We start from the raw sequence: 23,264 nt of genomic DNA, 5'->3' as shown, positions 1-23,264 counted from the left end.
AGCTCACGCAGGATGGCGTGAGGTCTGAAACAGGATTCTTAATGAATGCTAGAAAGAGATGTACGTAGCTTCTGGAATACTTAACTTTAATCCACAATTGGTGAACATTGGTCTTGTTACTGTACATGCTTCATTAGATACATAGCAAAGGATAAATGGCGCCTTGCTAGGTCGTAGCAATTGACTTAGCTGAAGGCTATGCTAACTATCGTCTTGGCAATTGAGAGCGTAATTCTCAGTGAACCTTTCCTAGCAACGTCGGCTGTACAACTGGGCGAGTGCTAGTAAGTCTCTCTAGACCTGCCGTGTGGCGGCGCTCGGTCTGCTATCACTGATAGTGGCGACACGCGGGTCCGCCGTATATTAATGGACCGGGGCCGATTTAAAAGGCTACCACCTAGCAAGTGTGGTGTCTGGCGGTGACAGCACAGATAGGATATTCCTTGCTTAACTCCTTGTCTTATTTCGAAGTACTTAGAGTTCCCCAATGGTGTTCTCTGTACATTGCCTTTATTACATTAATGTATCCATCTTCTATATCTGTCTTCTTCATTTCTTCCCAGAGTCTTTCCCTGTTAACTGAGTCATATTCCTTTTCGATGTATATAAAAACCAGTATCACCCTTTTGTTGTACCCCCAACTCTTTTCCATCAGTTGACGGGTAGAAAATATCAGGTCGATCGTGCTTCTTCCTTTCCGAAACCCATGCTTTTCTTCACTCACCTCCTTTTCTATCTTTTCACTTATTCGACGTAAAATTCTTTCAAAAATCTTGGCTGTATGACTCGTAACGGTTATTCCTCTGATCACTGTAAGTTACTCAGTACGCAAGGCGATGGTACGGACGGAGATCCAGAGCGGGTGCGCGGCTCGGTTGCAGGCAGAGGATGGAGACTTGGTTGTGCGCGGCGGCGCTGGTGACGGCGGTGGCGCTCTGGCTGTGGATGCGGCCCCGCACGCAGAAGACGAGCCCTCCCGGGCCGCGCGGGCTGCCGCTGCTGGGCAACCTGCTGCTGCTGGACCCCGCGGCGCCGCACGAGTCGCTGAGCGCGCTGGCGCGCCGCTACGGGCCCATCTTCTCGCTGCGGCTGGGCTCGGTGCCCACCGTCGTGCTGGCCGACGCCCGCCTCGTGCGCGACGCCTTCGCCAAGGACGCGTGCACCGGCCGCGCGCCGCTCTACCTCACGCACGGCATCATGAAGGGCAAGGGTGAGTCGCTCGCCGTATTTATGGAACTGATCGCTCTGCGCCCAACTGGTTTGAAGCATACTTAACCAACAGAACCCAAAAGGTACACTGAACAGTTCAGACAATATCGGAAAGGTAGAAAATTTTAGGTACTGGGGAGTGGGGGGTGGGAGGGGGGAAGGGGGGGGGGGAAGGAGATCACAATTTTGTGTCCATTCATGTTCCTTACGTATGTAATGACCTTCCACTTTCAGCAAAAAACATTGGTACTTTTGGCAGTCGTTTTTCCTCCAGTAAAGTGATCTAAAGATCAAAACAAACCGTAAAACGGTTTAGAAGAGACATCCGTAAGGTGCAAAAATTGACAATTGACCAAAAGCGTGTGGTCATCCACCTGAGTGCTGAAAGGAATCCGTTCGGTTAGGCGCTAAATAAGTCAAATCTAAAGGCCGGAAATTCAACTTAATGTCTAGGAATTACAACTGCGAACTGCTTTAATTGGAAGGAACGCAGAGAAAATTGTGTGGGGAGGGCTAACGAAAGACTGCCTTTTATTGGAAGGACACTCAGAAAATGTAAAAGATCTGTTAAAGAGACTGTCATAATAAAGTAAGGGAAATCAGAGCTCGCACTGGAAGACGTAGCTGATCGTTTTTCCGCGCGCTGTGCGAGATTGGAATAATAGAGAATTATTGTCAGAGTGGTTCGGTGAACCCTCTGCCATGCACTTAAATGTGATTTGCAAAGTATCCATGTAGATGTAGACACTAGTGTTGTAATAAATCGTATCAGTCAAGAAGGAGCAGAAGAATTAGTAAATGACATTTTACAAGGAATTATTAAGCAGTTCTCTTCAAATGGATTCTGTAAATTTTGAAAAAAAGAGGAAGAAAACCACACTGCATTTAGTTCTGTACAACGAATAAAGTAATTTCAGCAATTGATGTAGCACACGAGCAGTAGTCAGTAAATAGGGTAAAATTCTCCAAATTTTTGGGTGTACATATTGATAAAAACTTTAAGAGAAGAAGCATATTACTGAGCTTATGAAACAAGTCCAGCTGCTTCTGCTCTTCGTATAGTAGGCAGTCTTGGAAACAATTCTAAGAACATCCTGACATGTTATGCATATTTACAGTCAATGATGTCTTTCGGATAATTTGTAGGGTAACTCATCACTTACAAAGAAAGTATTGATTGCGCAAAAGGGAGCAGTAAGAGTAATGTGTGGTGCTCACCCACGGACGTCACGTAGGCACGTCTTCAAGGAGCTACTCATTTAACTGCGCCGTTATGATAAATATATTCAGTAATGAAATTCATCGTAAATAACCCATCACCATTTGAGAAGAACAGCGGTGACCATACCTATGACGTAAGAGGGAAAAATGACCGCTACTACCCATTGTTAAAACTGCCAGTGGCTCAGAAAACAACTCAATATGCAACAACAAAAACTGATAATTTACCCAATAACATAATCCGATGAGCAGAGAAGCAAGTTTTAGATCTAATTTAAAATCATTCCTCCTGGACAACTCCTTCTATTCCATTGACGAATTTCTACTTAAAAACTGCTAATCAATAAAAAAGATGTGGTTGAATGAGAAGGACTGAAAATAATAATGTATTCACTAATGTTAACACTAATCATGTTTACATATCCTGTAAACTGACTTGTTCCAAACCATTCCGATAAAAGAATCGTTTAGATTATCTATGGAAGATGTGTCCAACTAACTTTACTGCCGGCCGCGGTGGTCTCGCGGTTCTAGGCGCGCAGTCCGGAACCGCGCGACTGCTACGGTCGCAGGTTCGAATCCTGCCTCGGGCATGGATGTGTGTGATGTCCTTAGGTTCGTTAGGTTTAAGTACTTCTAAGTTCTAGGGGACTGATGACCACAGCTTTTAAGTCCCATAGTGCTCAGAGTCATTTGAACCATTTTTTTAACTTTACTGTCTCACTTGACGAGGCCGAATTGTTAATGGCGCTACGGTTTACGACGTTAAACGTGCCCAGCCTAGAATGTAATGCAAGCAGAAATTAAAGGTGCGACTGAAGTAGTGTTCATGGAGTCATTCCCTTAAATGGCGAATGTTGTAGTGCTCACGTTTGTCAGTGCATCCGTCGCTTCTTGGTACAACAGTTCCATACAAGGTACATATGAAAAGCTCGGTGAATGGTCTCATAAAATAAAAGAAGCAAAAAATTACAATGGAAATGCCTTTACTGGTCTTCAGACTAATTACGAGTAGCTACAGCTCACTTCTGATATCGGTTGTAAAGCTGTTGGAAACAGTCAGCAAACACTTCTTCTGGAATCGCTCGAAACACGCCACACGGTCAAGCGTTGTTGGATATCCGATACGTCTGTAATGTTCGTGAACAATAGTGCTTACACTCTCTTTGCTTATCATCCACAAGCATCCGTCGCACACCCGTCACTGTAAAATGGAGCGCAAAATCGAGAAACGTATCAACATGCATTTTGGTTCAGATTAGGGGAAATGATGACGGAGACTCATGAATGTTACTGCTCGTGCACAGTGTTGAAGCAGTGAGTAAAAAGTATGTATTTCTGTGGTTTAAACGCGTTACAGGAGGAAAGGACAGTGTCGAGGATGAAACGCGTTCAGGTTAAGAACGCACTATCCCAAAACAACTCCGACCGTGTGCAACGAACGCTTGCGGATGGTCGCCGGCTCTTTGAGAATGAGAGCAGAAGGGATGCAGGTAAGCAAAGACAGTGTAAGCACAGGCGTTCACGAACATTCGCGGACAACATCGCTTGACCACGGTGCTTTGAGTGATTCCCCAAGGAGCGCTCGCCAGCAGTTTTCAAAAGCTTTACAAAAAAAAGGTTCAAATGGCTCTGAGCATTATGGGACTTAACATCTGTGGTCAGCAGTCCCCTAGAACTTAGAACTACTTAAACCTAACTAACCTAAGAACATCACACACATCCATGCCCGAAGCAGGATTCGAACCTGCGACCGTAGCAGTCATGCGGTTCCGGACTGAGCGCCTAGAACCGCTCGGTCACCACGGCCGGCAAGTCAACCAATGTCAGAAGAGTGCTGTAATTAATGGTGATAACCTTGAAGGCCAGTAGATGTAGTTAGCTTGTAACTCTTGTCTCCTTTGTTTACTGAGACCATTCGCCGAACTTTCCAGACGCACCTTGTATTTAAAGTTGAAAAGCAATCAAATTGCGTTTTGTTCTACAAATATAGTACTCGTTTACACAACGTCAACTGAACAACGATAGACCTTGTATAGTTAACAATTTTTGAATGACATCCAAAGTACAATAACTCTCCAGAGAACCACTCTGTACGGTGTAAACGATATCTGCTTACAACTTACCACAGTGGTGTATGGGAAGTCGAGACGAACAATCTGATAAAGGCCACTTGTGTTGTATGGAGCCAGGAAATATCCTCAAACTGACACAAAAGCGATCTAAGGTACGGAGCATACGTCTCATGCCACCAACTTAGCCTTAACCGTTTGGAGCTCATGTGTTTTCCTCACTCGAATATACACATACTTTGTTTTTTAACTTATAAATTTCAAAAATTATGTTTGTGTAAATTTTACCTCAAAAGTTTGTGAATTTTAACAGCGCAAAATTAGCAAAAAATAGTTTTGTTTCTCTCGCATGTGGCAATATCTGCAGAATGTTTTGTTTTGTGTTCGAGCTTTTAACATTTCCGATTTCATCTCACGGTCAGATTACTTTTCAAAGTAAATGGAACCTTTGTGTTGGTGCAGGACAGAAAAATATTACATCGGACGACGTTGAGAGAACATGGAATGACAAACCTTACTTGACAATGTACGGTCGGACATAACTCGCGGTAGTTTACTGGGGTGATTGGCATTGTGTTAATACTGACCTAGCTGCCAGTTCTGTGTCCTTCCCGGCCAGCGGAATTGCTCCAACATGGGAAACTCACCTAAACTTACGTCTGTTGCAGTTATCAGCGCATGGCGCTTCAACATGAGAAGTCTGCCTATTTAATGTTTCAACACAACCATACTTCGGCACTTTGAATACAGCTACCAATAAAGGGAGACTAATTCTGGTGGAATAACACTACATCTACGTCCACATCTACATGGATACTCTACAAATCACACTTAAGTGGCTGGCATACGGTTTGTCGACCCAACTTCACAATAATTCTCTATTATTCCACTCTGCAACAGCGCGCGGGAAAAACACCTATATCTTTCCGTGCGTGCTCTGGTTTCGCTTACTTTATGATGATGATCGTTTCTCCCAATTTAGGTTGGCGTAAACAAAATATTTTCGCTTTTGGAGGAGAAAGTTAGTGATTGAAATTTCGTAAGAAGATCCTGCAGAAACGGAAATGCCTTTGTTTTAATGATGTCCACTCCAAGCCTTTGTAAAGTCCATGACACTCTCTCCTCTATTTCTCGATAATCCAAAACATGCTGCTCTTCTTTGAACTTTTTCGATGCATTGCCTTAATCCTATCTGGTAAGGATCCCACACTGCGCAGCGGCACTCCAAAAGAGGACGGACAAGCGTAGTGTAGGCAGTCTCTTTAGTAGATTTGTTGCATCTTCTGAGTATTCTGCTAATAAAATGTAGTCTTTGGTTCACCTTCCGCACAACATTTTCTGTGTGTACTTTCCAAGTTAAGCTGTTCGTAATTGTAATTCCTAGGTATTTAGTTGAATTTACGTCCTTTAGGATTGATTAATTTATCGTACAACCGAAGTTCAACAGATTCCTTTTAGCACTCATGTGGATGACCTCACACTTTAAATTATTTAGGGTGAATTACCAGTTTTCGCACCATACATATATCTTTTCTAAATCTTTTGCAGTTTGTTTTGATCTTCTGATGACTTTATTAGTCTCTAAACGACAGCGTCATCTGCAAACAACCGAAGATGGCTGCTCAGATTGTCTCTTGAATCATTTATATAGATAAGGAACAGCAGAGGGCCTATAACACCACTTTGGGGAACCCCATAAATCACTTCTGTTTTACTCGATGACTTTCTGTCAATTACTACTAACTGTGATCTCTCTGACAGGAAATCCAGTTGCATAACTGAGACGATATTCCATAAGAACGCAATTTGATTACAAGCGGCTTGTGTAGTTCAGCGTCAAAAGCCTTCTGGAAATCTAGAAATACGGAATCAATCCGCAATCCTTGGTCATTAACGTTCAACACTTACTATGAGTAAAGAACCATGCTTCACAGTCTGGAACCGCACGACCGCTACGGTCGCAGGTTCGAATCCTGCCTCGGGCATGGATGTGTGTGATGTCCTTAGGTTAGTTAGGTTTAAGTAGTTCTAAGTTCTAGGGGACTTATGACCACAGCAGTTGAGTCCCATAGTGCTCAGAGCCATTTGAGCCATGCTTCACAAGAACGATGTTTTCTAAATCCATGTTGACTGCGTGTCAACAGACCGTTACCTTCGAGGCAATTCATAATGTTCGAACACAATATATATTCCAAAATCTTGATGCATATCGACGTTAATGATATGGGCCTGTAATTTAATGGATTATCCCTGTTGCCTTTCTTGAATATTGGGGGTCTAGTGTCCTCAAATTAAGTGGTTGTACATTCGTCATTACATCCACACCAATTCAAAGACGTCGCCTCCCAGAGTTCAAAGAGTTTACTCGGACGTGAGTGTGCCGTTACCAATAGTGCACACGAAACTTCATTCACAGAAGAGTTGATATGTTGCCTCGTGGGACACCTCACAAAAAAATGTTCAGATGTGTGTGAATTCTTAAGGGGCCAAACTGCTGAGGTCATCGGTCCCTAGACTTACAGACTACGTAAAATAACTTACGTTAAGAACAACACACACACACGCCCATGCCCGGGGGAAGACTCGAACCTCCGGCGGGAGCGGCCGCGCAGTCCGTGACATTGCGCCTCAAACCACGTGGCCACTCCGCGCGGCGGACGTCTCACACCTTGCCAGGATATTTAGGAAAGACGTAAGTACTTAATATGATAGTCTCCGAGTCAACAAAGCTCACAAATTACGAATCGTGACCAGAGGGCCACCGGGAACGACAGTACAACACTTGAGTGTTAACAGGTCGCCAGTACTCCGCGATCACCTACCCCAACACACTGAAGAATGTATCGCACATGCCGTAAGCTTTGTTCATGAACTATTCACATCTAAACGCCAACAGTTCGCCAGCAGCAGAAATATATTTCACATTATTAAAGTTCACTGCCTGCGTGACTTTATTTAGATTACGTTACTAGCACACTACGCGCCCAAACAAAGCTTATAGCGCCACTCAACCACACGTCCGCCCAGTTCGACCCCCGAGTCACGTGTCTGCTAACAATGTTGTGTCTCACCGCTGCTCCGATGCTTGGTAGCAGTGCCGCCAGACACCACCGTTTGCCAAACACTACCTGTGATTACAGCCACATCAGTCTCTCCTGTTTACGTACATGCAGACAAGCTCCAAACAATGCTTTTATAAATACGGCGTGTTCTGTAGTACAAAACGTTCTCGGACTTCTTGCCGCATTAATTCAGGGTAAAGCCTCAAGCTTTCAACGGTTTCCATCATCGTCTTCGCCAGGAACAACTGACTGTCAAAACTGCTCCTATGGTGGCTTTACGATAGCCCAAAGACGGCTCCTGAGTGGTCGATATGTAAGTCATGCTGTCCCAGATAATGTCAACGTCCGCGCTGGAAGGTAGTAGACGAGGTACTGGCAGAATTGAAGCTGCAAGGACGCGTCGTGAGTCGTGCTTGGGTAGCTCAGTTGGTAGAGTACTTGCCCGCGAAAGTCAAAGGTCCCGAGTTCGAGTGTCGGTCCTGTATGCAGTTTTAATCTGCCAGCTTTTTGCTCTGTGTACCAGTGTATTTAAAGCTGCTCTATTCTGGACTGGATGGCGGAAACTCCAGGCCCTGAGATATAAATCAGTGTGCATCGGCTTGCGGTACACTGAGTGGTCGAGACGTCCATCCGACTTCCACTGTACCAGAACATCTAGAAATGGCAGCCTTCCCTCTTTGTCACGGCGGAGAACTGGATGTTCGGATGCATGCTGTTTATATGTTCCTGGAAGTGCTCAAGAGCTTCTATGTAGTGTCTCCAAACCATAAAGGAGTCGTCAACATAACGATAGTATGAAGATGGACGAAGGTGAGTCGAATTTAATGCACATCCCTCAAAATGTTCCATAAAAAAATTGGCTATTGCTGGAGACAACGGAGAAACAATAGATATTCCACCCGTGATTTCATAAAATTTACTGCCGTTCAAAAAGTAGTGGTCGTCATAACATGTCTAACAACTCTGTCGTTCCAGGAAGGAAATGCTCTGCCAACAGTTTCAATGTGTCCTCCGCAATAATTTTTGTAAATGATAAGAGCACATCCAGGCTGACTAAAATATCGTTTGGGCCAACTCTAATTTGTTTAATTTTCTCAATGAACTCACAAGAATTTTTGATGTCGTGTTCAGAGTGGCCCACTATTAGAGTCATCAACTTAGTTTAATTTTTGTCCAGCCTGTAGGTAGGAGAACCAATGGCTCTAACAATTGGCCTCAGTGCAATAACTTGCTTGTGGACCTTAGGTAGTCTGTACAACCTTGGGTCTAGAAGCTCGTGCTCTGACATTCTTGATGTTATCCCCAGTTAGATCATGATTCTTCAGGAGATCCACCGTTTTTCTGCTGTATGACAAAGTTGGGTCCCATTTTATGCATTTGTATGTGCTATCTTCCAACAACGATGCCACTTTGCTGTGGTTTTCAGTGGCATGAAGAACAATCACGGAATTTACCTCCACAGTAGTACCACAAGATCTTCATCTTTCCGAAATGAATTGAGTTACTCTCTCTCTGTTCTGCTCATGTTGGATTTTGGGCGGCTTTGCTGGGGCCTGGTGGTAAGTCTTACGTTATCGGCGTCGTCTCGTGAGAGATGCCGCATCGCCTGCTCCACTCCACCAATGAATTCCTCGCTAGGTACAATGTATGGCGCAGGAACAAAATTCAATCCTTCTAAGTGCAATTTGCGGAGAAGACGACGCCGACGACGTAAGACTGTCCACATCAGGACGTTTTGTGCTTGAGGCACTGCGCTCGATGCAGCGGGCACTGGCCAGCAGCCTATGGTGACCACTCACTGGCTATGTGCTCCATAACTGTGTGATCAGCGCTACGCGGCTGACTGCCATGCAGGGGGTCTGGGTTCGACTCACCGCTGTGTTGGGAATTTTATCCGCTCAGGGTTGGATATTATATTGTTTTCATCATTATTTCATCGTCATCGACACACAAGTCGTCGAAGTGCACTAGGTGGCCGAACAACACCAGGTGGGGCCTTGCGGCTAAAAATACCGTAGGATCGTACCATTACACTGGCTAGGTGTGTGCGTCGCAGAGCACGTAGCACCTATGATATACAGCGCATCTTACTGCTCACGCTTTGGGAAAAGCGTAAAACTCAATATTGTTGTAGTGTGAGTTTCTGTGCGAAATATCTACGATAAATGGCGAATATCGTGCAATATTCAACAGCGAAATAGCTGCTCGTGCATCATGAGGCCTGAGGAATATTGGGGTATATAAACTGTCACCAAGACTAAAATTTTCATGAAAATATTAGGTTGGTGAAAAACTTAAGTGTTTTTGTTTGGCGTGTTGCCAAACCGCTATGTGTGTGTGTGTGTGTGTGTGTGTGTGTGTGCGCATGTGCACAGTGCATGTGTGTGTGTGTGTGTGTGTGTGTGTGTGTGCGTGTGTGTGTGTCTTTGTGTTCAAGAGAGGTGCGAAGGTATCAGAGACATCTCGAAACATTTGTGCCATGTTGGGAAGAATACCATCGAAGCCCGCATCTCGTGGTCGTGCGGTAGCGTTCTCGCTTCCCACGCTCGGGTTCCCGGGTTCGATTCCCGGCGGGGTCAGGGATTTTCTCTGCCTCGTGATGGCTGGGTGTTGTGTGCTGTCCTTAGGTTAGTTAGGTTTAAGTAGTTCTAAGTTCTAGGGGACTTATGACCACAGCAGTTGAGTCCCATAGTGCTCAGAGCCATTTGAACCAATACCATCGAAGAAATCATGGCAAAACATGATTTCCTTCTTTGAAGGAGAGTCGTTTCACGTGGATGGTTCTCTACAGAGGTGTTGGGAAAATATCGATATATTTATCAAAAAATGATCGATGTTTGTCGGAGGTGTTAGTTGCATACAGTTTTATTAAGTGTTACACAGTGTAAAATGTGGTATGCATAGTTGGGACATTTCCGAAATTCAAACATTATTGTTCGGACTAGTTGTTCCTCGTGTATTAGGAGAAAATAAATTTTAACTGCATTATTTAACAGCAATTTTGTTTCTTGGAGTATTTTAATAAGTCCTTCTGAGTCTCTCTTCGGGTCGGTTCGGATAGTTCGAAATCTGTTGGCCTGGTGACGTTTGATAGGTTGCACCATGTACGTAGCACAAGATAGGGAGTTACCTGTATTAGACCTGTTTACATCTAAGAGCGGCTGGTTGCCCTTTCTACTGGAAGACTTATGAGTGATACCGCTTCAGCAATGTTCATTCAGTAGTACCAGCAGTAAATTCTTAATACAATCAGCTTCTCAGTTGATCAGAGAGATACACCACTCCTAAGCAAAGTAAAGCCGTTCACCTCAAGTACTTCATGTACATCCACGTCATACTCTTCAAGAAGCCTGACGGATGGAAAGTACTTCTGGTACTACCATCTGATTCCCTCTTCCCTGTTCCATTAGCGAATGGTGTGTGGGAAAAATGATTGTCACTAAACTTCTGCATTAGCTATAATTTCCTGAATTTTCTCGTTGTGGTCATTTCGTTAAACGTGTGTGGGAGCAATGAATACGTTGTCCAATTATCTACGGAACGTACCCACTCGTACTTTCATTAGTAAATCACACTGTGATGCACAACCCTTCTCTTGTAGCGTCTGCCAGTGGAGTTTGTTGAATATCTCTGAAATGCTGTGGTGCCGACTTAACGATCCCATGACGAAATGTGCCTCTCTTCGATGGGTCTTCTCTATCCTTTCTATTAGTCCTTTCTGGTAAGGGTCCCAAAGTGATAAGCAAGTCACGAATCGGTCGAACCTTTTTAAGCCACTTCTTTCGTGGATGAGTTACATTTTCTTAATATTCTTCCTGTGAATATAACACGTGCTTTTATATTAATTGATTTAAGCGGTGTTTCTACTTAATGTCTCTCCGGTTGGTTGCTCCTAGATATTTTACGATAGATACTTTTTTGCAGTTTGTCGTCAGTGTTGCACAGTACTGGACTTCTTCTCCTATGTATTCGCAATACTTTAAATTTATTTTCGTTCGAGGCCGAGTGTCACTATTTATCCACCCTCTGGAGGTACTTTCGCAAATCGCTGCAGTCTTCTGGCTTTCCTATCTTCTTGAAGACAACCAAATCATCTGCAAATAGTCTTATGGAGCTCCCGACATTTTCCACAAGAACATTTATAAGTATGTTTCAAACAATGACCGGCCTATCACACTTCGGATACCCCCAAAATCACCCTTACATTGTCGATTTTGTTCTGTTAAGGGAGACATGTTGAGTTCTATTTGCAAGGAAGTTCTGAATCCAGGAGAAAATATGGCCCGATACTCGATAAACTCGGTTTTTTTTTTTTCGCTAAACGACCGTTTGGGAAGATGTAAGACGCCTTCCTAAAGCCTAGGAACAGGGCATCATCTTAAGTGCTGATGTCTACAGCACTGTGGATTTCGGAGGAACACAGCGATCTGTTTCGCTAGATCTCTGTTTGAGGAATCTGTGTTGATTTTTATAGGGCAGATTTTCGTTCTCCAAAAACGTCATAATATGTGTGGACAGAATATGTTCCATAATTCTAGAAAGGATTGACGTCAGCGATAAAGGCGTTAAATTACGTGAATCTGACCTACGATCGTTCTTCGGGAATGACCCACGCTTTTTTCTAGTCGCTAGGAGCGTCATGCAATGCTTGTAGAGTCCCTGTACTTTCACGTCACTGCAGAAGTTTCCCTGGAGTAGATACCTATTTCAGATTCACTGGAGGGGTGAGTAAGAAGTAAAATCTTATTCAGCCAACAAGCTCGTCAGGTCCGCACTCCTGCGTTTATAAACTCTAGGCAAATGAGGTAGCTCTTTGGGATAAAATTTTCATTGTTTTTTTCCTCACAAAGATAGACATAAATGTTCTGATAAGAGTACAGCAGAAGTTCGTGTTATTGTCTAGAAGCTGCTGATCGCTCTGAACGTCCATCTACCTATTGCGGAACTTAAACCACGCTCCTCGAGTGACGATAAGTACTCCGCTGCAGTCTGGAGAAAGTAGGTGGAGATGCTATCTTGGAACAACACCCTTGTCTGGTGAGTCAGATCCGCAGCCCTGGCAAAAAAAGTGAGAGGTAATGGCTTTCGAACAGCGCATGTACCCTGGGGCGACGGCAAGTGACGCAGCGAAATACACGTTCCTTGATCTCAGATTATCTAAAGAGAACGTTTTGATATTGCGCTATATTTGAATGTTGAAAATTGTTATATAATAACTGTTATCTATTGTTATATAAGAATGACTGTCAGCTTTTACTTCTTCCTTCGTACAAATACACCAACACTTGTGAACAGTGCAGCACATTGAAAGAACGCCCACAAAGAATGTGAAGGCCGCTGTTACGGCAATCGGTGATTAAAACCTTTCCATCAGTAAGTGATTAAGACTGAAGAGAAACGACAAACACAAAGGCACAGCACCGCCGTCTCTACTGTGACCAGGCAAATCAGCCTACATTAAGCAGTCGCATTGACTGTTTGGTACTGCATTATATCTTTACGCAACTTGTAATAGCAAAAATACCCAGTTCGCGTTAGTTTTAATGAAGACTTCTGAAATCTGTGGGTTTTGGAAATGCAACATAAACACAGCACAGCTCCACGCCAAATGCACCCAGTCCTTTTCTGGAGGAAATTAATTATTTCAGTTGACACCGACGGTTGGCACTTTCTTATAACCCATTCTCGGTAGGGATGCCAAGGCCGTTATATAGGGTACTCAAAACAGTCTTAAAAGCGTGTAAGGATGTAGGTTGTGGGATAATCAATTGTTAAGAAAAAAGGAGACGTCGCGCTGTTTCACAGATAACTGGCATTGAAGTTAGCCAATTAAGCCGTTGCGCGCGAAAATTAAAGCGGCCCGCCAGATACAGTTAGTGTCGGTTGTCCTCATAGCGTAAATGATAGCACACGAGACTGCTCAGTCTCTAGCTCGGGTTCGATCCTTAATACCGACACATGTACAACTTTTGTGTCGCTGTCCTGTTCGGTTTTACAAAGCCAGAAGGAGAACACGTCCGGAGACACCGTGTCTGGCGAACCGCTCAAATTTGCGCGCGCAACTGCCTGATTGGCTAACATCTGTGCTAATTAACTCACAAATGGTGCAAGGTATCTAATTTTTCTCTTACTAATTATTTCTCAGCACACCCTACTTTGTACACTTACAAGCTTTTCCAACTGTTTCTGACCACCCAGCATAAGGGAGAAACATTCGATTTGCCATAAGCAGACCAGTTTATGCTTGCAATAAAAGGAATCCGATGCCTACTAAGATAGTTATCACTGAGAGCATGCTGCGTGGAGTTCGCTGCCAGGTCTTGTTCTCTGTGAATTTACTATGATATGTAGATGAAAAATGATCATCTGTCTTCACTATGTAATAAACTGAAGAGCCAAAGAAATTGGTACAACTGCGAACACGCAGAAGTACCGCAACGCGACATGGCATGGACTTGACTAACGTCTGAAGTAGAACTGAACGAAATTGACACCACGAATCCTGCAGGGCTATCCATAAAGCCATGAGAGTACGAGAGGGTGGAGATTTCTTCTGAACAGCACGTGGCCACGCTCAATAATTTTCATGTATGAGGAGCTTGGTGGGCAGCGGAAATATTCCTGGAGCCACTCTATAGCCATTCTGGACGTGTGCGGTGTCGCATTGTCCTGCTAGAATTGCCCGCGTCCGTCGGAATGCACAACGGACACGAATAAATGCAGGTGATCAGACAGGATGCTTACGGACGTGTCACGTGTCAGAGTCGTATCTAGACGTACCAGTGTCCCATATTACTCCAGCTGCTCACGCCCCACACCATTAAAGAGCCTCCACCAGCTTGAACAGACCCCTGCTGATATACAGGGTCCATGGATTCATGAGGTTGTCTCCATACCCGTACACGTCCATTCACTCGATACAATTTGAAACGAGACTCGTCCGATCATGCAATATGTTTCCAGTCATCAATAGTACAATGGCCGTTTTGACGTGCCCAGACGAGGCGTAAAGCTTTGTGTCGTGCAGTCATCATAGGCACACGAGTAGGCCTTCGGCTAAGAAAGCGCATACCGATGATGTTTCGTTGAATGGTTCGCACGTTGACACTTGTTGATGGTCCAGCATTGTAATCTGCAGCAATTTGCGGAAGGCTTGCACTTCTACACGTAGAACCATTCTCTTCGGTCGTTGTTGGTACCGTTCTTGCATTATCTTTTTCCGGCCGCAACGATGTCGCAGGTTTGATATTTTACCAGATTCCTGATATTCACGGTACACTCGTGAAATGGTCGTACGGGAAAATCCCCACTTCATCGCTACGGCGGAGATGCTGTGTCCTATCGCTCGTGTGCCGGCTATAACACATACCACGTTCAAATTCACTTAAATCGTGATAACCTGGCATTCCAGCAGCAATAAGCGATCTAACAACTACTCCAGACACTTGTTGTCTTATACAGGCGTTGCCGACCGCAGCGCCATATTCTGCCTGTTTACATACACTATGTGATCAAAAGTATCCGGACACCTGGCTAAAAATGACTTAAAAGCTCGTGGTGCCCTCCATCGGTAATGCTGGAATTCAGTATGGGGTTGGTCCACCCTTAGCCTTGATTACAGCATCCACTCTCACAGGCATACATTCAATCAGGTGCTGCTAGGTTTCTTGGTGGAACTGCGGTCCATTCTTCAAGGAGTGCTGCTCTGAGGAGAGGTATCGATGTCGGCCGGTGAGGCCTGGCACGAAGAGGGCGTTCCAGAACATCCCAAAGGTGTTCTATAGGATTCAGGTCAGGACTCTGCGCAGGACAGTCCGTTACATGGATGTTATTGTCGTGTAACCACTCTGCCACAGGTCGCGCGTTATGAACAGGTGCTCGATCGTGTTGAAAGGTGCAATCGCCATCCCCGAATTGCTCTTCAACAGTGGGAAACAGGAAGGTGCTTAAAACATCTGTGCTGTGATAGTGCCAACGCTAAACAACAAGGGGTGCAAGCCCCCTCCATGAAAAACACGACTGTCATAGTACTTGCAGTGTATCCTGATGCAATTTGGAATTCCTGTGTGATAGTCTGGACAGATGTCTGCCTATTGCATATTACGACCCTCTTCAACTGTCGGCCTGTACGCTTTTGTGCTGTACGTGTCTCTTCACGTTTCCGCTGCACTATCACATCGCAAATAGAGACCTATGGATGTTTAGGAGTGTGTAAATCTTGTGTACAGACGTATGACACAAGTGACACCCAATCACCTGGCCACGTTCAAAGTACGTGAGTTCCGCGGAGCGCCCCATTCTGCTCTCTCACGATGTCTAATAACTACTGAGGTCGCTGATATGGATTATCTGGCAATAGGTGGCGGCACAATGCACCTAATACGAAAAAAGTATGTTTTTGGGGTGCCCGGATACTTTTGATCACATAGTGTATCTCTGTACTTGAATACGCATGCCTAGAAGAGTTTCTTCGGTGCTACAGTGTATATCGTTTTTCAGAAACATTGTGAACAGACACTAAAGCGTCACACTTTTCTGCATACTGTTTATTTTGAATGCCTCGTTTATTGAATTAAGTAACTTCGAAGTTTTTTCGAAATGCTTAAATTTTAATGATTGTCACTTGCGCCTTCAGTGTGAACGGATAAAATTGAAATTTCCTGGCAGAGTAAAATTATTTGCCCACCGGAGCTGGACCTCGGATCATTGCCTTTCGTGGGCAAATGCTCAACCGACTAAGCTATCGAAGTACGACTCACGACTCGCCGCCACAGCTTCACCTTCGCCAGTACGTCTCTACTACCTTCTAAACTTCACAGAAGCTCTCCTGGCAACACAACAATCAACTTGTGGACAGCTTTAGAAGGGTTGAACATCCCTAACTGACTTGTTACTCAGGTGGCATCTAATACCTAGTCCACATTTTAAATCACTGAACTCTGTTGACTGATTGCTTCTACTGTTACTGCTTCTCAACTGACAACACAATACTTCCCGTCTACTTTTATAGTGGTTGGTCTGCCTTGTGTCACATCAAGTGTTCAGTGCCGCATTACACAGGTTGTGCGTATACTTCTGATCAGATAGTGTACCTTTCTTCAGGGGATCAACATATAACGAAACACCTGCGGCTAGATACTGGACATTTCAAGAACGTGGACCACGAATGCATCTGCGACAGTGTTACGAGGATAGCTTTAATAAGCTCGTTCAGTTTTAATTTGGACAGTACTACATGAAGGAACAACATACCCTTTTCGAGGCCGCTCGTTCCTCGTCTAGACTGGCTGAAACTGAGTCTGAGGAAAGTGCCAGTGAGCAGCCTGCCTCCCCAGCACTGGTTCCCTTCAACGGCGGACACACAACTGAAAAGTGTCAGTCGCACATGAAACACCTTGTATAATATTAGTCAAGCTAAAATAAAATTATGTACGACTCTGTAAGACATTAGTAAAACTGTGAATGCACTAGAATGAATTCACGTCCCTTCGGCTAGACATTTCAATAAGTAAATGAAACAAATTTCGCTATACACATGCTGGAATCACGAAACAGCAAAATACACTCCTGGAAATGGAAAAAAGAACACATTGACACCGGTGTGTCAGACCCACCATACTTGCTCTGGACACTGCGAGAGGGCTGTACAAGCAATGATCACACGCAAGGCACAGCGGACACACCAGGAACCGCGGTGTTGGCCGTCGAATGGCGCTAGCTGCGCAGCATTTGTGCACCGCCGCCGTCAGTGTCAGCCAGTTTGCCGTGGCATACGGAGCTCCATCGCAGTCTTTAACACTGGTAGCATGCCGCGACAGCGTGGACGTGAACCGTATGTGCAGTTGACGGACTTTGAGCGAGGGCGTATAGTGGGCACGCGGGAGGCCGGGTGGACGTACCGCCGAATTGCTCAACACGTGGGGCGTGAGGTCTCCACAGTACATCGATGTTGTCGCCAGTGGTCGGCGGAAGGTGCACGTGCCCGTCGACCTGGGACCGGACCGCAGCGACGCACGGATGCACGCCAAGACCGTAGGATCCTACGCAGTGCCGTACGGGACCGCACCGCCACTTCGCAGCAAATTAGGGACACTGTTGCTCCTGGGGTATCGGCGAGGACCATTCGCAACCGTCTCCATGAAGCTGGGCTACGGTCCCGCACACCGTTAGGCCGTCTTCCGCTCACGCCCCAACATCGTGCAGCCCGCCTCCAGTGGTGTCGCGACAGGCGTGAATGGAGGGACGAATGGAGACGTGTCGTCTTCAGCGATGAGAGTTGCTTCTGCCTTGGTGCCAATGATGGTCGTATGCGTGTTTGGCGCCGTGCAGGTGAGCGCCACAATCAGGACTGCATACGACCGAGGCACACAGGGCCAACACCCGGCATCATGGTGTGGGGAGCGATCTCCTACACTGGCCGTACACCACTGGTGATCGTCGAGGGGACACTGAATAGTGCACCGTACATCCAAACCGTCATCGAACCCATCGTTCTACCATTCCTAGACCGGCAAGGGAACTTGCTGTTCCAACAGGACAATGCACGTCCGCATGTATCCCGTGCCACCCAACGTGCTCTAGAAGGTGTAAGTCAACTACCCTGGCCAGCAAGATCTCCGGATCTGTCCCCCATTGAGCATGTTTGGGACTGGATGAAGCGTCGTCTCACGCGGTCTGCACGTCCAGCACGAACGCTGGTCCAGCTGAGGAGCCAGGTGGAAATGGCATGGCAAGCCGTTCCACAGGACTACATCCAGCATCTCTACGATCGTCTCCATGGGAGAATAGCAGCCTGCATTGCTGCGAAAGGTGGATATACACTGTACTAGTGCCGACATTGTGCATGCTCTGTTGCCTGTGTCTATGTGCCTGTGGTTCTGTCAGTGTGATCATGTGATGTATCTGACCCCAGGAATGTGTCAATAAAGTTTCCCCTTCCTGGGACAATGAATTCACGGTGTTCTTATTTCAATTTCCAGGAGCGTACAACCTAAAATTAAAAGAATCTGAATGCGTTCTAACGCAGTACCAACGCGATCGTACGCAATATGCACTCACATGTTTTTACTGAACATCCTTAGGAATTTATTTTTAACAGTGTCCAAAGAAACATACATTTCGAAATTTATTCTCATTTGCGAAATCTTTCTGAGATTAGCTGCATTAGGTATGAAGATATTAATTACTGACGATACACGAAAACTTGTCAGAACAGGACTCGAACCTGGATTTCCCCCTTGTTGTAAATGGTGTCCTTAACCAATCTGGCTATCCGACCACGCTTCTAGGACCGACCCAAGTCTCCATATGTCATACTGTCTACGAAGACACTGCCCGCAACTTCACTTAGATTCCAGTGTCTGTCTATTTAGACATTGTTTAAGTATTACAAGCCTCAATAAGATCAAAGTTGCGAGCGATGGGTCAGTCCCAGAAATATGCTCGGACAGCCGAAGTGGTTAAGGAGACCACGGACTATACAAATGGGAAACCCGGGTGGGAGTACCAGGGTCGGGTCCACTGAGACGGTCCCAGTCGATTTTCTTTCGCAATAAGAGTGTGTCATCAACCTCTCTTGACCTCGTCGTAGACACACTCTAAAAGTCCTTCCTATTTACTTATTTATGTTAACAAGTTGAGTTGAGTATTCCCTGAGTAACAAAACCGATAGCAAGTAGCTTTGAAGTAGCCATTAAACCTACGGATAAATGCAAGAACGACCAATCTCAGTTTTTCATGAATTTGCAATATGTTACGTAATCCGCTAGGTAATATACCAAGTTTTATATGTAAGAACAACGAAAGTGTGTTCAGTGCAAACGACGCATTGTGGCTTCCGGAGAAACCAACGTCATTTTATAAACGCCGAAGTATTTTTTGCAACAGAAACCGTTGTATAAATTGGTGAAGGGCCTTCCATGTTTCTCACTGCCAGAACAGCCAGTGCCAACCGGTGGTCATAGCATCACTAGAATGCGTTTGGTTATGTAACTTTGGCTTGCCATCTTCTATTCTTTGGATTATCATCTTTTATTATTTCTCATCTTTTATTCTTTGACTTGGACTTGCCATTGTTTACTCCTTGACCGATAGTATAGTAACGGTGAATATTGTGAATACATGTTTTTGAGAGGAAAATGTATTGCTGAGGTTGGCACACATTCTGTAACCAAAGAATGTTGTAAGTACCAAATTTTCAGTTTCTTACGAGGAAAAGTATTAAATTAATAGAATCTCAGAAGCTGTGAGTTAGTTCATTTCAGTTCTCTAGATTTGGGACATCTGGTTGTTTAGTTCAGATTTGGCAGATTCCAGAGGTTCAAATGGCTCTGAGCACTATGGGACTTAACATCTATGGTCATCATTCCCCTAGAACTTAGAACTACTTAAACCTAACTAACCTAAGGACATCACACAACACCCAGCCATAGTGAAGAAAGACAAATCACACATACAAGCAGTCACATCTCACGCACACACGAGCGGCAACTCCAGCATCCCGCGGCGGCCGAGATGCTGATCCTCTGTCTTTCATTTTTTTATTTCAGTTTCTTTTAGTTCCTCAACTATTCATCGAAATTTGCGTTTGTTGTATAACACAGTCAAGTATTTTTCATTGTTCTTTGAATTATTAAAAACATGGCATAGTACTACTTTCCTATTTTGTGGAAGTAAAGGCATACTAAATTATTTACCTTTTTCTGTGGGTGCACTGATCTTAGGTTGTGGTCGAGAGCTGGCGAGTTTGAGTGATAATCAAGCTTTATGTAAGGGTTTTATAATTGTGCCTGTCTGCAACTTTACGTCTCTTCTTTACGCTAATTAGTAAATTGTCTTTGCCTACATCGTTGATATTCCTAACTGTCTTTAGTTTCCATTGTTTGATAAGCTATTTTCCTATGTCAACTTCAATTTCCAGGTATCAGAATTTTCAAAATTATGGGATTGTTCATGTCTGCTGGTAAATGTATTTAATAGTCACTTTTATACTTCGCTGATTCCTTCACTAACAATTGCCGTAATTCTGCAGATGCCTTTCACTGTTATTGTCATAAATTTTTCTCACAGACACTTTTCTCATGCACACCGTGGGACCACTTCATTCCGTAATTTGCCCTTCTATCTCTCAAAGGGTTCCAGCAGCCCGCTTTATGAATTTTCAGTTGTCTGTGTTGTGCAAAAATGATGTGAGAAAGATTCTTACTCACGACCATAAAGTATAATCATATTACACAACTTTTACACCCAACGTTTGCTGTGTTTTTCCCCTCGCCGTATTTGTACGATATAAGTGATTCTGTTGCTCCATAAGACGCCGTCCCTTATTTCGTTCATTTGGAATTCGAATTATTTAACTAATAGTCTTCTCATTACGGTCTACAATTAATATTTCTAAAGGAAATGTGAAGTGTCAGCTGGAGTACCTTAAAATTATCCTCCATCCTTCATTTTTTATTCCAGTTTCTTTTCGTTCCTCAACCATTCATCGAAATTTGCTTTTGCTTCTGTCCTGTACCACAGTCAAGCATTTATTGTTAAAAGGGGGAGGGTGGGGGGGGGGGGCGGAGGGTAGCGAGCTTCAGTGATAATCAGAACTTCCACGGTCTCGGATTCGAACCCAGCCAATACTATCATTTTGAACAAACATTATCAGCAAAGAAGGCCGAAAACTTCTGGGACAAGGAGTCACTCGTGTTCCGTCAACGCCCATGACAAAGAGATTGAAGTATGGACGGAGGTTCAGGGCATCTTATTGCTCTTGCGGTGAGATAATGCCCCTAAAAATGCAAGAATCAGTAATTATCAACAGCATAGGGGTGCACAAGGCAACAGAAATCACTGCATTCAATACACATTTTGTATAAGCAAAGAACGAGTGGTGTATGATTGGAAAAAATTTACCTCTTCATTGGTAAAAGACTTCGAATTAGTCTACCATTCGGATTTCCGGAGGGGACCGTCAAGGAAGACGAAGAGTAGTATATGACGGCAATGAACGGGTAAGTCGGGGAAGACATTGCTTTTTCCGAAAGTCGATAATTTTTTTGTCTTTTATGCATTACTTTGTCATAGAATGTATGTATCATTTATTTCAACTATTCTTTATTTCTTAATACGTCACATTGTTTCTTCATTCATTTTGCTGCTGTTTTATATTTTATATAGTACGAATATGAATGTTCTGGTTTTATATGCTTTGTAAATCTTTGGTTAGGCTAGGAGAAGTACTGTGTCAGAGAGAGAGAGAGAGAGAGAGCGCGAACGACTATCGATAGGGAGCGTGCGAGTTTTTGTCGTTTCGTGGCCAGTTCGTGGGTGGAGAAACGTTGCAAAGTTCGGCGTGACAGACGGTGATACGCGGAGGAACAATCAATTACAGTGCGTCCGTGGTGTTAATATGAGATCGTGCATTATTAAGTGAACAGTAAAACCTGAAAAGTATATCGAGTGTTTGCGGTGGCGATTTTACATACTGTGTGAACTTGTGACAATTAGCCGTGAACCAGACACCATTGTCGTATGGGGACACTAACTGTTAGAATTGCGTGAAAGTGGAACAAAGCAAAATGTTAAGTAAAAGAACAGTACTGTGATTTGATCAAGAAACATATACTATATCATCCAAACTGTCTTAAAGACGACGACGTAAATTGATCTGATGTTTAACGGACTGTTACAGTGATACACATGTGATTGTTGTCCTGTGGCAACATGGTGAAAGAACTGTGCGAAGTATTGGCATTAACCGGCTATATATCGTAAATACTAAAGACGTTGCATAATTCCGACCTACCCGCACCGCGTGATTAATAAACTTTTAGTAATAAGACTTCGCGCACGTAACAACGCACACACTGGAACTATTATTATCGCGCCAGTGCTGCCAGCTGATTCGACTACAACGGAGACGTGGACCACCGCCGTAACTGTAATAGTAATGAAACAGGAGGATCCATAATTATCTTCACGCCACGAACCAGGATTACCTTCACACATCGTCCGCACCGACCACCGCCGACGTCATCGCACTGCCAGCAGCAGCAGTTAAGACATTAAAAGTAAATTATTACGCACTCTCTCATTTCAAAATTAAAGACAATTACAGTTAAATTATCGATTTTAAAAATACTGTCACAATTTCAAGGTTCAGTTTTGTTTGTTTCAATAAATATCCTTTCCATTATTTCGTCTTGTTGACAGTGTTGAAAACCCGCCAAATTAAAGTTCAATTAATAATCTTCTTTCAAAATTATTCTCAGACATTTTGCTGCTCATCATAATTTTATTTTAATGTTTGTGTGTAACTTCTTTTGGAGGGAGTACATATTTTATTTTTTGTGCAGTAATATTAGCTACCATAAAATTACGTATATTACCAGCTGATGCTGTTCGCCATTACTGCTTGAAAACTGACCAATAGTATTTTTGCACCTATTTTCTAATTGTCTGTCAGCTTCAAAACAAAATTTCGTATTTCGTGGGCATCTAGCAGATGCACGATGTCTATGTAGGCCCCTGTGTGCTGGACTGATTTTTGAACATGGACCTCTGCCTTTTGCGGGCAAGTGATCTTCTGATTAAGCTCTTCAAGTATGACCCACGACCTCACAGCCTTCCTTCCATCGGTACCTCATCTCCTACTTTTCAAACTCGCAGAGTTCTGTTGCGTGGCAGAGGTTCCACGTTCGAGTCCCAATCT

General features: G+C 44.2%; 1 protein-coding gene across 1 annotated transcript in view; it reads left to right on the top strand.

Moving 5' to 3' along the window:
* The window catches only part of LOC124546658 (cytochrome P450 306a1), a 382,827-nt gene that overhangs the window by 55,213 nt on the left and 304,350 nt on the right, over positions 1-23,264 (top strand). The window contains exon 2 of the mRNA XM_047125053.1: positions 882-1,210. Coding sequence (XP_046981009.1) covers positions 889-1,210 — 322 coding nt within the window. The 5' untranslated portion in view covers positions 882-888. The remainder of the gene's footprint in view (positions 1-881; positions 1,211-23,264) is intronic.

The sequence above is a fragment of the Schistocerca americana genome, chromosome 1 (assembly GCF_021461395.2).
Source record: "Schistocerca americana isolate TAMUIC-IGC-003095 chromosome 1, iqSchAmer2.1, whole genome shotgun sequence".
In the NCBI taxonomy this organism is placed as follows: domain Eukaryota; kingdom Metazoa; phylum Arthropoda; class Insecta; order Orthoptera; family Acrididae; genus Schistocerca; species Schistocerca americana.
The sequence above is the reverse complement of the archived record's forward strand: the minus strand, read 5'-3'. Positions and strand labels throughout refer to the sequence as shown.